Here is a 14,285-nt window from a genome sequence, read left to right as displayed (position 1 = left end):
CCTAACGCCCAGTATAGAATGTGACTATATTAGGAGATAGGGTTTTGTGTTGTGTGTGTTTGCTGCTTTTGCCAGAGCTCTCCTGAATTCCTGCTTCTGGTGGTGCTGGGGATTGAACGTGAGACATTTGGTGCCACAAGCATGAAAGTTTTTCTGCATAACCATTAGGCTATCTCTCCTAGGAGACAGTCTTTAAAGAGGTCATCAAAATGAGGTCATTAGAGTGACTAGTGGAATAACTCAGCTGGTTCAGGCCTTGAATGCCTGAAGTTCCTGTCCTGGTTCCATCCCTGGCACTGGTGCTCTAGCTTCTCTCTCTCTCTCTCTCATGAAACTCTCATATGTAATAAATAATATTAATCTTTTTTTTCTTTTTCAAATGAGGTCATTAGAATAGGGGCAGGCCCATGTGAACCAGTCCTATGTGACTGATCCTAAAACAGGGACACCTGGACAGAGCCACACATAGAGAGAAGACAGTGTGAAGGGGCATGGAGCAGGTGGCCATCTACAAGCCAAGGAGAGAGACCTGGAGCAGCTCCTTCCCAAATTCCTCAACTCTGCCAGGAGGTAATGGAAGCCCTCAACTGCCCCCTGCTGCAAGTCCCCCATAGCAGTGCTGTCACAGAGCCCTAGGAAGCAGTCACAGGCCACACCCCCACTGACAGCTGCATCCAGCTCTCTTGGCTTCTCTGTACTGAACACTGAAACTCACTCCTTTGGCTACGATGGCACAGCTGTTCCCTGGCTGCTCTCATCACTGGTCCTCATGGATTCTGGCTCCTGCTCCTCTTCATACAGATTCCCCAGGGCGCCTGTTTCCTGCACGTGGCTGGCCACGTGACCTCCTTCTCTCCAGTCGATGAGCATCAGAGCTCTTCCTCTAGCCCACACCTGTGCCAAGTCTCAGACCAGATCATACCTGTCTCCTTGACATCTGTGCCTGCACTTTCCGAAGACCACAGTGCAGGTCCAACACTCATTTCCTGCTCTCCCCTCAGACCACACCCCAACCTGCTCCCCTCCCCATATGTTCTGTCTGAAGTAATGGCACCTCCATCCAAGTGACGCATACTCGGGGAAGCCCTCCTTCATTTACCACTATATATATTGTTCTTTTTGTTGTTGTTGTTGTTATTGATGTCATCATTGTTGGATAGGACAGAGAGAAATGGAGAAAGGAGGGGAAGACAGAGAGGGGGAGAGAAAGATAGACACCTGCAGACATGCTTCACCGCTTGTGAAGTGACTCCCCTGCAGGTGGGGAGCCGGGGGCTCAAACCGGGATCCTCATGCCGGTCCTTGCGCTTTGTGCCACGTGCGCTTAACCCACTGCACTACTGCCCAACTCCCACCATTATATATATTTGATATGACAGGAAGAAATTGAGAGGAGCGAGGGAGAAATAGAGACACCTGCAGCACATCTCCACCACTTATGAAGCTTCCCCCCACAAGTGGGGACCAGGAGCTTGAACCCAGGCCCTTGTGCATGACAATGTTGAGCTCAACGGTGTGCACAACCACCCAGCCTCTGCTTGCTGGCTTATTTATTTATTTGACTGCTTACATATGAGATAGTTTCACATGAGACAGAGAAGAAAAAGGAGCCAGAGCAGACTCTTGTACATGTGGTGCTGGTGAAGGAACCGGGAGCCTCAGACACACAAGTCCAATGCTCTAGCGACTGAGCCATTTCTCCAGTTGCAACTTACTGCTTTCAGGACTGCGCATCAGGCTTCTCAAGCTTGAGAGTCCAATACTTTATCCACCGTGCCACCTCTGGGGTCTCTGGGCTTCTCTATACTCCTAGGCCACCCAGTGTTCATTCCTGTAGTGGCCCTGATCACACTGTCATCTGTTTCCTAAATATGTCCCTTGCTAGGTTAAGGTAATATGTCACAGGCCATGTGAATCACATGTACATAGAGATCTCTGTCCTCCTTCGTGGTTAAGTAACTGTCACCAAAAGAGGCACCGTCTCACAGACAAGTTTTTATTTCTTTGTCCTGCATACAGAACTCAAGAAATACAAAAACATCTCCAGAATTAGGCAAAGGAACCACTTTCCCCAACCCCCTCCCTGGATTGGCTCAGACCAGGGTGCTGGGAGGTCAGAGCTCCCCCCCCCACCTCCCGTCCAGTGAACAGGTTCCATATAAAAATAGATCTGTAGAGGGCTCCCGGGGAGCCACCAGCCTGCAGCAACCCGGTATCCCTGTGCAGGGCTGAGGCCTGAGACCCATCAGAATTCTGGGACCTCACTCCTCAGGGAAGGGGAGATCTACCCTGGACTCCGAAGTCCTGCCGACACAGCCAGGGCTCCTCTGCAAAGCAGCTGGGGGAGAAGGGAGGGGCCGTGACCTGCAGAATAACACTGGTGTTGCTGGAGATGGGGCTCCCTCCACCCAAGGTGGGCACTGGACACTGGTCCTCACAGGCAGAGGGATGGGGCTGGAGGGCATCCAGCAAGAGACCTCCCAGGCTAATCAAAGGTGGAAGCAGTCTCCCCAACACTCCAGAGTCAAAGAATTGGGGCAGGTACTCAGGAAATATGGGGGGTGGGTGGGACTAGGAGGTGAGGGGACATGAAGGAGAGGAAAGTGACTGCCGGCAGGGTGAAGCCAAGGCACTGCTGTGAGGCACCATTCCCACTCAGGGGGCTCCCCAAAGATGGGCCGAATCTTCTAGCCCCCACTTCTTTCCAAGCTAGCCCAGAAAGAGAACCCTCCCCACTTTCAAGGCTTTCTCCTAAAGCCTTTAAGCCAGGAAGCTCTTCCAGTCACCTGTCACCCCTCTTGACACAGTCATAACATAACAGTGTTCACCTGCACCCTGAACCCCACCCCTAGTCCACAGACCCCAGGGGTCTCCTAGGCAGTGTTGGGAGGCACCCTTGTGGTGCTCCTTGGTGCCTGAGCTCCCCTTCCCCGCCTGTCTAAGCCCTCCAAAGGCCAGCTCTGGATGTCACTCACTCCTTTACTCCACCGCTACAGTTTTCCTGCACCCCCCACACACACACACACAGCCAAACCTAGTTGAGGCCTATTGCTAGGGATGACATGGACAAACCTAGCCCCAGTGGCCTTCTCTCCAGAGCCAGCAGCCTGTCTGCTGTCCTGAAAAAAATGTCCAGACCTTGGAATAACCACTTCTGGGAATCCCTTCTGGAGAAGGAATTCTAGCATCAGCTCAGGGCACTGCACTGGCAGGGGAAGGAGGCATGCCAGGAGAAGCTGGCAAAGCTTGCAGGAGAGGGTGCCTCTTGAGTACTCCCTGAGCTCCTTCAGAGAAGTGTGTTGGTGTCACAGGGAAGGACCAGCTTCTCTCCCCATGGCCAACCTCATGCCTGGACTGGGAGCTGGGCAACCAGGGTTTTAATGCCACTCCTCACTGGGTCTTGGGTTTCCCTCTCTGTACAGTGAGGGGCAGGCCACTCTTCATCACACTCCAAGGCTGCACAGCAAAGCCCTTGCATCTTCCCAGAGAAAACACCTCCCATTTTGCTCTTACCAGCTTACTGGTTTCCAGTGAGCTCTTACCAGCTGTGGCAGGCAGTGAGCGCGTAGGAGGAATGTGAAGGGAAGGTCTCCTGGGGCCTTAAGGGAGCACCAGGACCTTGAGTGGCCCAGCTGGGACCCTCACCCTCAACTCCAACTGTCAGCCCAGGGCAAGGGAAGCAGAAGTTAACTCCTGAGTCTAGTGCCCTTGGGGTCCAGCCCCTCAGCTCAGCACCACCTTTGCTTCCTGGGCCTCTGATCCAGCACCCAGCCCAAGAACAGAGCCCTCTGGAGGCCAGCAGGAGGGGTGCCAGGCAGCTCAGGTTACCACCAAGGATAATGGGAACCATCAGTCACCTGTGCTGTCCACTGGCCAGTAAGTCTGTAGGAGAATAGGGCATCCACTGGCAGACTCCAGTGTACATGGAAGACAGAAGGCCAAGAGCCCGGTGACTCATTGCTGCATCTTTCCTCCCCACTAACCCCACCTGTCTCTTGGACCCTGTATTTCCTTCCACTAGGATCTCGGGGACCCTCCTCAGGAATCGAAATCCTTTTCTGAGGGCACTGGTTCAGCCAAGGCATTGAGACTAGGAAAAATGGGAGGTGTAGGCAGTGAAATGGAGGGAAGCTCTGGCCCCATGTGGAGGAAGAGCGCACTGGAGGGGCGCAGTTTGCCAGGGTCCTTGGCAGGGCCTGGCATGGGAGTGTGTGGCTGTCACACCTGGACTCCCTGGCCCTGCAGCTGGAGCACTTGAGTCCGCAGGGTGCTGATCCCGCTGAGGAGCGCCTCCTGGTGCTCAGCTGACGAGATGCCCAGGCTTATCAAGTCTCTGTGAAGAAGAGCTGTTCAGAACTAGCAGGCTCAACCCCATCTTTGCTCCCTCAGCTGCCTAGACAGCAACATGGGGCCTCCCACCAGGCAAGAGCAGGGCCCACGGGTCACTCAGACTTACTGGGCAGTCATGGCGGCCACGGCCTCCAGGCTCCTGAAGCCAGCTGCTGAGAAGCTGTCCTTGTAGCGGCCCAGGTCCAGGGCCTCCAGCCACGCACCCACAGAGCCAAAAGAAGGAAAAGTGGAGAAGGCACGGTCCGCCAGGGGAGTGGGAGGCCTGGGCATCAAGGAGCAGTGGTCAAGTGACAATGGGAATCTGCTGCCCCGAGCTGGTCACTTTCTGAAGAGGACCAGTTACAAAGCAGAGAAAAGGGGGAGGGTAACCTAGCCCTGGGGCGCTAGGCATTCTCAGAGCAGGTGAGAACTTCAACTTGGGCCTGTGGCAAGTGAGGTATACCTGAGTCAGCTAAAGGTACTAGGGAGGGCTAGGGATGTGACTCAGTAAGAAAGTGAGTTCTAACATATTGGGAGACCCTGGGTTCAATCACTGGTGAGTGCACACACACACACACACGTATAAATATATACCTGAAATATATCTGGAATAGTCTGGGGGCAGGACATAACGAAGACAGTTTGGGAGATGATCCTATATGGAACACTTAGTATGAATTTCACACTTTTTTTTTTTTTGCCTTCAGAGTTATCGCTGGGGCTCAGTGCCTGCACCATGAATCCACTGCTCCTGGTGGACATCTTTTTTTTTTTTTTTCCACCGTTGTTGTTGCTCTTATTGTTGTTGTTGGATAGGACAGGGAGAAATTGAGAGAGGAGGGGAAGACAGAGAAAGAGAGAAAGAATGACACCTGCAGACCTGCTGCACTGTTTGCTAAACGACCCCCCCTGCAGGTGGGATGCCTGGGGCTCAAACCAGTATCTTTGCACCAGTCCTTGTGCTTCGTACTATGTGTGCTTAACCTGGTGCACTACTGCCCAGCCCCACATTTCACACATTTTATAAGAACTATGGTTCTGACCAAACTACTACCACATGTATTTATTCCTATTGGGGGTACCTCAGGCAAAATCTAGAACCAGGAGAAGTGATTAAAAAGGACAAAAAGTTGCATGTGCTTCGGACAGGTGGGGATATTAAATCTGTCTGGGGCAACTGCTTGAGTCGTCACACCTGACCAAATAGAGCAGGGCAGGTGGAGCAGTTTTAGTGGGGATATGGGGGGAGGTCACTCTTGGACAGGTGAGAAGTTGGCTGTGTCTGGTATGGTGAGTGGTGGGTAGAACTGTACCTGGGACAGGTGGCTGTGGCACACTTCGGGGGCTCTGGATCCTGCACCATCTTGCTCAGGATGCTGTAGATCTGGGAGAACCTGGGCCGCTCACCTGGATCCTTCTGCCAGCAGTCAAGCATCAGTCGGTGCAGAAGGGGAGGGCAGTTCCTGGGGGGTGGCAGCCGAAAGCCATCTTCCACAGCCTTAATCACCTGGGCCATGGGGTTGGGGGTAGCAGACAAAAAGATTTAGGGGGGCAGCAAAATGGCTCACTTGGATAGTGTGCTGCTTTGTCATGTGTGCGACCCAGGTTCAAACCCAGCCCCCACTGTACTGAAGGAAACTTAGGAGATGTGGTCTCTTTTACTCTGTCTGCTTTTATGTCTCTTTCTAAAAAAAAAAAAAAAAAAAAAAAACTTCAGTTCTCATGGGATGATCTCACTCTCAGGCAGAAGCTGAAAAACAAGATTAGGAAAGTCGGGCGGTAGCACAGCAGGTTAAGCGCACGTGGCACAAAGTAACAAAGTACAAGGACCGGCAAAAGGATCCCAGTTCAAGCCCCCGGCTCCCCACCTGCAGGGGAGTCGCTTCACAGGTGGTGAAGCAGGTCTGCAGGTGTCTATCTTTCTCTCCCCCTCTCTGTCTTCACCTCCTCTCTCCATTTCTCTCTGTCCTATCCAACAACAAATGACATCTATAGCAACAACAATAATAACTACAACAATAAAACAACAAGGACAACAAAAGGGAATAAGTAAATAAATATTTTAAAAAAGAAAGAAAGAAAAACAAGATCAGAAGAGAAAATATAAGTAGAACCTGAACTGGAATTGGTATGTTGCACCAAAGTAAAAAACTCTGGGGTGGGTGTGTGTGTGGGGGGGAGAATACAGGTCCAAAAAGGATGACAGAGGACCTAGTGGGGTTTGTATTGTTATATGAAAACTGAGAAATGTTATGCATGTACAAACTATTGTATTTACTGTCAAATGTAAAACATTAATTCCCCAATAAAGAAGTTAAAAAAAAAAAAAAAAACTTCGGTCCTCATAACAAGTACACACCGTGACAAATGAGAAACAAGTAAACATCAAAGAGGAGCCTGGGAATTAGAGGCAGTTGTGCTTTGCGAAATAAGTAGCTATGAAACAAAAAACAACTACTGGATGGCATCACTCGTGTGGAATCTAGAGATCTGATACACATGAACTTGAAAAACAACAACACAGAAGCAAGCAAACTGTTTCTAAGACTTGTGAGAACTGTGGTGGTGATCTCTGGGAGGTGGGCGGGTGGGATGCAGAGCTTTGGTGGTGGGTGTGGTATGGAGCTGTACACTGCACTCTTACAATCTTGTAACCTACTATTAATCACAATTTTTTTTTAAATGGAGGAAAAACAAAAGATGGGCCTGGGGGTAGGAGGTCAGAGTCAGGGAGTTGGGCTCTGAGGTCAGAGGGCAAGAGGATCAGCAGGCAGGGAGCTGGAGTCACAGGTCACTCACGTCTTGGCCAGACATGTCCCAGTAGGGCCGCTCCCCAAAGGCCATCACCTCCCACATGACGACACCAAAGCTCCACACGTCGCTGGCAGAGCTGAAGTGACCAAACTGGAGCATCTCGGGGGCGGCCCACAGTGCTGGGCTCCGGCCACTCTGAGGATCAGCAGGGGCTCAGTCACACCCAGGGTTCCTCCCCCAAAGGACCCCAAGTCCATCCCCACCCACGTCATCTCAGCTGCACACCCAGGGGCTGGCATGCCAGCTGACCACAGGGTGATATCCACACTGGCATTTGCTTAGGACCAACTGGGAGACGGGGCCCAGGGAAGCAGGTGATGCTGACACAGCAGAGAAGGAATCAGAAGTGGGGTGATGGGACTCCAGTGCAGTCTGATAGGAGTCAGCAAAGCAGACAGCTTGCCTGGCCCAAGGGACTCCTCACCATGGTGGTGTAGACAGCCTCAGCTCGGTCCCGGGGACCCCGCCCAAAGCCGGAGATCTTGCAGATGAGATCACTGCTGACCAGCACTCGGCGGGCTGCCAGGCCCCGGTGGACATAGCCTATCTCTGACAGGTACTTCATGGCCGATGCCAGCCCAGGCAGCAGCCCCATCAGCTGTCCGGCCACCAGTTGTCCCTCGTGCCGCTGTGGGAGAGGAGATAGAGTGTGCCAACTGCACACTCAAGCTTTTGGTACTGTGACATGGGCTGAGGAAGTCAACTGGGGCTTCAGTCTGACCTCTGACTGGTAGGCCAGTGAGTATCACTTTTCAGAGAGTGAGGCCAACCCCAACTTCCACCAAAAAGAAAATTAGGGGCAGGCAACCACATGGTCATTAGTCTCCCAGGGACCCCAGCCACTCACCCTGAGGAAGCTGTCCAGGGCCCCGTGGCTCATGTACTCGGTGACAATCATCAAGGTGCTTCCTGTGCCCGGGGATGGGGAACACAAACGCTAAGCGGCCTACCTCCCTCATGTATCACCCATCTGGCTCCCAGCCCGGGCCAAGTTGGCCAGAACCCAGGTCAAGTCCCCCCCATCCTGCCACCTTTACTGAAAAGCTAAAGAGGTGGCATCTGTAGAAGGGCAGAGGCCAACCTTGGAGCTGCAACAAGCTGGCTGAGATGGATCACCTGAGGTCCCCCAAAACACCACTCCCACCAGAGTGCCGCAGGTTAGCAGGCTCTCTCAGGCCAGACGGGCCCTGAATCAATGGTAGAAGGCTGGGGCCTGGGGCCAGGTGGTGGCATACTCAGTTAAGTGAACACATTACTATGCACAAGGACCCAGGTTTGAGCCCCCATTCCCCACCTGCAGGGGGAAGTTTCGCAAGTGGTAAAGCAGGTCTACAGGCGTCTCTCTCTCTCCCCCCATCTCCATGTCTCCTTCTCTTCTGAATTTCTCTCTGTCCTATCTTACAAAAAAGACAGAAAGGAAGGAAGAGAGAAAGAAAGAAAAAAGAGAGAAAGGAAGAAATAAAGAAAGGAAGAAAGAAAGCCACTGGGATTGTCATGCAGGCAGGGAACCTCAGTGATAACCCTGGTGGCAAAAACAAACAAACAAATAAATAAATAAATAAACAAATATTTTAAAAAGGAAGTTGAGGCCTTGTGTCCATGTGGTTCAGTTTGGGGGCTCCCTCTCACTTGTGGGCATCCACCTCTCACCTGGGGGGCACTGAGTCCTACCTCGGGTGACCACACCCTCCAGTCTCACGATGTGGCTGTGGTCGAACTGGCCCAATGTGAGGGCCTCTGCCAGGAAGCTGAGCCTCTGTGCATCAGAGGAGCCATCCCTTAGTGTGAGCACAGCCACCGAGAGTTCCTGGCGGCCTGGGAGCTGTAGGCAACCACAGCACAGCTGCCCAAAGCGGCCTGTAGGGAAACAGCAGCTCAGACACACCACCACTCAAACACACCACCCCTCTAAACCAACCCAGACAGGGGGAGCCAAGAAGAAAGCAACTGGGAGGCCAGACGGTGGATCACCATGTTAAGCACACATAGTACAAAGCTCAAGGATCCGCACAAGGATTCTGGTTCCCCACTTGCAGGAGGGTCGCTTCATAAGCAGTAAAGCCAGTAAAGCAGGTCTGCAGGTGTCTTTCTCCCCCCTCTCTATCTTCCCCTCCCCTCTCAACTTCTCTCTGTCCTATCCAAAAAAAAAAAAAAAAAAAAATTTAATGGCCCCAGGAGCAATGGATTCATAGTGCAGGCACCAAGTCCCAGTGATAACCCCAAAGGTGAGAGAGAGAGAGAGAGAGATGGAGAGAGGGGGCAAATGCTGAATCTGAGGCCACTTCTGGCCTAGGATTCAGCACTCCTGAGTTCGAATCTTGGTGGGGCTGGTGAGATAGTTCACCAGGTAGGGTATCTGCCTCATCATGTCCAGGGCCCAGGTTTAAGCCCCCATATACCACACAGGGAGGCCACATTCCCAGAGGAAGCTTCAGTGCTGTGGTATCTCCCATTTTTTGAAGCTGCTTTTCTCTCCATCTGAAAGCTGGCCTGGGCAGCAAAACTGCATGTGTGCAAGACTCCAAAGATTTTTGGGGAAAGAACTCAAAATCTTGGCAAACTGAATATTAGCAGCGTGATGTGGCTGGTCACACCATAACATTGTTCCCTCTTTTGGCTTCAGTCCCCGCCCCCCCCCCCCCCACAGGAAACAGGAATCCTTCCCTGCCTGTCTCAGCAAGAGGGTTCAAGACCTCAAAAACGGGAAGACACTGTACTGAGGCCAGTGCACCAAGGGTTAGAACCCAGCATGCCATCTATTGTGCTGCCCTGCCGTCTGGAGCCTCTGTACTGTGGGTATGGCATCAGCGGCAGGAGAAATGAGGCTCCTGAGGAAAGCTCCCACCTTCTCCACGCACAAATGTTTTGTGCACAGGACGAAAAGAAGCTGGCCAGATGTTAGCCACAGGGAGCAAGCACCCACTAGGAGGCAGTCCTTTGCTGAGCATGCTGTAAACTCTCCCACTGCCCAGGCAGAGACAGCTAGCTATCGTGGACACTTTATCGAGTAGAAACCAAGGCTCAGAGCAGAAAGAGGACCTGATTCTGGCCACCACGGTAGCTAGTCAGTCAGTCTGTCAGTGATAGGCTTGCAAAGACCCCTCCCCACTGACTCATGAAGAACTGGGACTAAAGTGCTGTTAGAGGCGGTCTGCAGAGGTCAGCTGTGAAAGGGACAGGATGGGGTGAGGGAAAGAAGGCAGGGTCACAAACTGTGCGAGCCCCTTCCCTGGAAGATGGTAGGTGGAAGGAGGCTGGGCTGCACAGGACGGAGGCAGGGCTTCTAGGATGGTCCAAGCTCCAGGAAGGCGGCTTACAAAACGGGGCGGGGCTTCTAGGGTGGGTGGAGCTAAGGCGGAGAGGGGTAACCCGGATCCCAGGACGCCCAGCTTGCCTGCTCCCAGGCTCTTCTCTAACGTAAGGCTTTTCGCATCCAGCTCCTTGGCGAACAGATGAACTGCCTGCAGCGGATCCCCACAGCTCTGAGGATCCAAGAACGTGCGGCGTGTGGGGACTTTGACTGGAAATGCAGATAGGCAAGGAGATGGGCTGAAGAAAGTTGTCTCCATGAGGTGTGGGGAGAGAGGGTGAGGGCTGGGAATTGGGGGGTGGGGAAGGACTAGGCAAGAAGGTTGAGGAATGAAGCAGGATGGCACCAACCCTGCTCCACTCTACCCAGCGCCAGCTCCAAACAACTCACAGTGGAAATACAGCTCCTCCTCATCATGGGCATCCCGACCACCTTTGCCATAGCTGCAGGGCCTGGAGGTGCAGAGTCATTCTTTGAGCCAGGCTTCCCCAGCTCCCCATCTCACCAGCACCCAAAGCCGCGCCTTATTGCCCCTTCAGAGGGGCATGGAGGATATATGGCTATGCAAAAGACTCTAGTGCCTGAGGTTCTGAAGTCACAGGTTCAGTCGCCTCCCCCACCACCAACCCTACCATAAGCGGAAGTTGTGCAGTGCTCTGGTAAAATAAGAAGGAAAAATAATAATAATACTAGGGCCGGGTGGTGATGCACCTGACTGAGCGCACTTGTTACATACAGTGCTCAAGGACCCAGGTTTGAGCCTTTGGTCCCCACCTGCAGGGGGAAAGCTTCATGAGTGGTGTAGCAGGGTTGCAGGTGTCTCTCAGTCTCTCTCCCTCTCTGTCTCCTCCTTCCCTCTCAATTTCTGGCTGTCTCTAACCAATAAACAAATAAAGATAATAAAAAAGAAATTAAAACTAGATTTAAAAAGTAAAACAGAAGGACCAGGTCTGTGCCCCATGGGTGGGGCCTTCTTGCCCTGCTGGTATGAAAATTCCTCAGCACAGCACATGCATAATCCTAGCCTCAGACCTGGCTAACTCTCACCACTGTTTCACTTTGAGATGTAGTGGATATTGTTGCAACTACAAAGGCACCAAATCCACACAGTTGACTGAGTCCAAGCTGGCCTGCTGCCTACAGGTGATAATTTAGGTGACAGTACCCAGGTCTAAGCTGCAACACAAACACTTAAGAGTCAACACACACACACACCTCCAAGCAAAGAAGGGCAGTGCATGTGGGGGACACAGCAAATGGGCCTAACAGGCCTGAAGCCACCAAAAGTGGCTTTGTAAGGAGCCTAGTTGATAGCTCACCCAGTAAGGTGCACACTTTACCATGTCAAAGGACCTGAGTTTGAGTATTATGCATGGCAGATGCTGTTGTGATGCTCTTTCTCTCTCTGTCTCTTGCTATCTAAAATAAAAAATAATAATAAAATAAAAATAAGAGTAGCCAAACTGCCTCTAATATTCTGTGAGAACTACAGTGGCTATCAGTGGGGAAGGGGGCCAGAGAGATAGCATAGTGGTGATACAAAACACTTCCATGTCTAAGACTTCAGTGTCCTAGGTTTAATCCCTGGTACTACATAAGCCAGAAAAGAGCTGCTCTGGTTTGAAATAAATAAGGGTGCGGGTAGATAGCATAATGGTTATGGAAAGAGACTCTCATACCTGAGACTCCAAAAGTCCTAGGTTCAGTCCCTCACACTACCATAAACCAGAGCTGAGCAGTGCCCTGGTTAAAAAAATAAATGGACAGGTGGGGGTGACAGCATAATGGTTATGCAAACAGACTTTCATGCCTGAGGCTCCTAAGTCCCAGGTTCAATCCCTCGCACCATCATAAGCCAGAGCTGAGCAGTGCTCTGGTGTTTCTGTGTGTGTGTGTCTCTCTCTCTGCATCTCTCTCAAAAATAAAATTAATAAAAAAATAATAAAAATAAATGGGGGAGGCAGGTGGTAGCACAGTGGGTTAAGCGCAGGTGGTGCAAAGCACAAGGATAGGCGGAAGGATCCCAGTTCGAGCCCCCGGCTCCCCACCTGCAGGGGAGTCGCTTCACAGGCGGTGAAGCAGGTCTGCAGGTGTCTGTCTTTCTCTCCCCCCTCTGTCTTCCCTCCTCCCTCCATTTCTCTCTGTCCTGTCCAACAACAATGACATCATCAACAACAACAATTAACTACGACAATAAAAAATAACAAGGGCAACAAAAGAGAATAAATAAGTATTTAAATAAGTAAATAAATAAATGGGGAGCCAGGCAGTGGTGCAGCAGGTTAAGCACACATGGCGGAAAGCGTACGGACTGGCATCAGGACCCCAGTTCGAGCCCCTGGCTCCCCACTGCAGGGGAGTCATTTCACCGGCAGTGAAGCAGGTCTGTAGGTGTCTGTCTTTCTCTCTCCCCTCTGTCTTCCCCTCCTCTCTCCATTTCTCTCTGTCCTATCCAGCAACAATGACAGCAATAACAACAATAATAATAACGACAATGATAAACAAGGGCAACAAAAAGCAAAAAGAAAAAAATGACAAATAAATAAATAAAATTAAAATAAATAAATATTTAAAGGGGAGAGCATGCAGTGGCACACCAGGTTAAGTGTACAAATTACAGTGTGCAAGGACCTACATTCAAGCCTCTGGTCCCCACCTTCAGGGACATAGCTTCACAAGTGATGAAGTAGGGGTGCAGGCATCTCTGTTTCTCTGTCTCTCCCTTTCCCTTCTCAATTTCTCTCTGTCTCTATCCAATAATACATAAATAAATAGATTACAGAGAGAGACTATGAGAAGCTTCTACTGGCCATGACCCTCTAGTGAGAAGTGGGGAGGTACGGGATGAACTGGGGAGGGAAATTGGAGGTGAGCCCACTGCACAGAGCAGGGAATGCAGAGATGCACTGAGCAAGGAACAGCTATGGGTCAGTCCAGTCTGCAACGCTGGGCCATGCACAATAGAAGAGCCGGCCTCTGCACCCCTCAGCAGAGAGACATCTGCAGCGGTTTCAACAAAGCACTATTTCCCCTGCAGGTGCGGACTGGGGGCTTGAACCCAATCCTTGCATACTATACCATGTACATTCATCTGGGTATGCCACCACCTGCCCCAGTTAATGTTTGTTTTGTTTGTTTTGCTTCGTTTCGTTTTGTTTTACCAAAGCACTGTTCAGCTCTGGCTTCTGGTGGTGCAGGAGACTGAACGTGGTAACTTTGGGGCTTCATGAGAACCTCTCTGCATAACCATCACACTACTTCCCTGCCCCGCGTGGTCTGATTTTGAACAGGTGCTGAATCTCACCCTGGCTTGCTCGGCCTGCCTGACCCATCTGTCTCCCTGCACGCCTGGGCAGCCACTCTTGTCCTGCAGAGTCTGCCTGGAGAGGTGCTCTTTGCTCACTTCTCCCCACTTGCCATCTCTGCCTCCCTGAGCCCCAAGCTCACAGCCAGGACAAGATGCTCTTGGCTCCTATCTATCCTAGCCTTTCCAGCAGGCTCAACATTAAACCGTTCAGCCCCACGAGGAAGGAACAGCTATTCTTTCCTGCCTCCCTGTCTCACCTGAGCCAGTCTGGGCTGGTTCTCAGACCTGCAGGACAAAGACCCCTCCTCCCCAGCCACTTGCAGTGGCTCATTCAAGGCCAACCAAACAGCACCAAATGAATGCTCAGTCTCTCCAGCCCAGAGGCAGTTCCAGGAGACTGAACTGTTCTGGCATGTGGTTCCCCAACCACCCATTTCTCTCCTCTGCTTCTCCCACTTTGGGCCTTATACAGACTTTCCAGCCTCTCAGCCCACTGGCCTCAGTCCTAGCCTGGTACCCACTGAC

The 14,285-nt window shown here is 51.7% G+C and overlaps 1 protein-coding gene across 1 annotated transcript in view; it reads right to left on the bottom strand.

Moving 5' to 3' along the window:
* Nucleotides 1-1,982: 1,982 nt before the first annotated feature.
* EPHA10 (EPH receptor A10) overlaps nt 1,983-14,285 on the bottom strand; it is a 68,494-nt gene continuing 56,191 nt past the window's right edge. The window contains exons 9-17 of the mRNA XM_060206183.1: nt 10,844-10,905; nt 10,538-10,663; nt 8,815-9,000; nt 7,991-8,052; nt 7,568-7,771; nt 7,129-7,278; nt 5,643-5,836; nt 4,457-4,612; nt 1,983-4,333 (exon numbers count right to left, since the gene is read on the bottom strand). Of these exons, the coding sequence (XP_060062166.1) occupies nt 4,219-4,333; nt 4,457-4,612; nt 5,643-5,836; nt 7,129-7,278; nt 7,568-7,771; nt 7,991-8,052; nt 8,815-9,000; nt 10,538-10,663; nt 10,844-10,905 (1,255 nt within the window). The 3' untranslated portion in view covers nt 1,983-4,218. The remainder of the gene's footprint in view (nt 4,334-4,456; nt 4,613-5,642; nt 5,837-7,128; nt 7,279-7,567; nt 7,772-7,990; nt 8,053-8,814; nt 9,001-10,537; nt 10,664-10,843; nt 10,906-14,285) is intronic.

This window comes from Erinaceus europaeus, chromosome 13, assembly GCF_950295315.1.
Source record: "Erinaceus europaeus chromosome 13, mEriEur2.1, whole genome shotgun sequence".
Taxonomy (NCBI): domain Eukaryota; kingdom Metazoa; phylum Chordata; class Mammalia; order Eulipotyphla; family Erinaceidae; genus Erinaceus; species Erinaceus europaeus.
The sequence above is the reverse complement of the archived record's forward strand: the minus strand, read 5'-3'. Positions and strand labels throughout refer to the sequence as shown.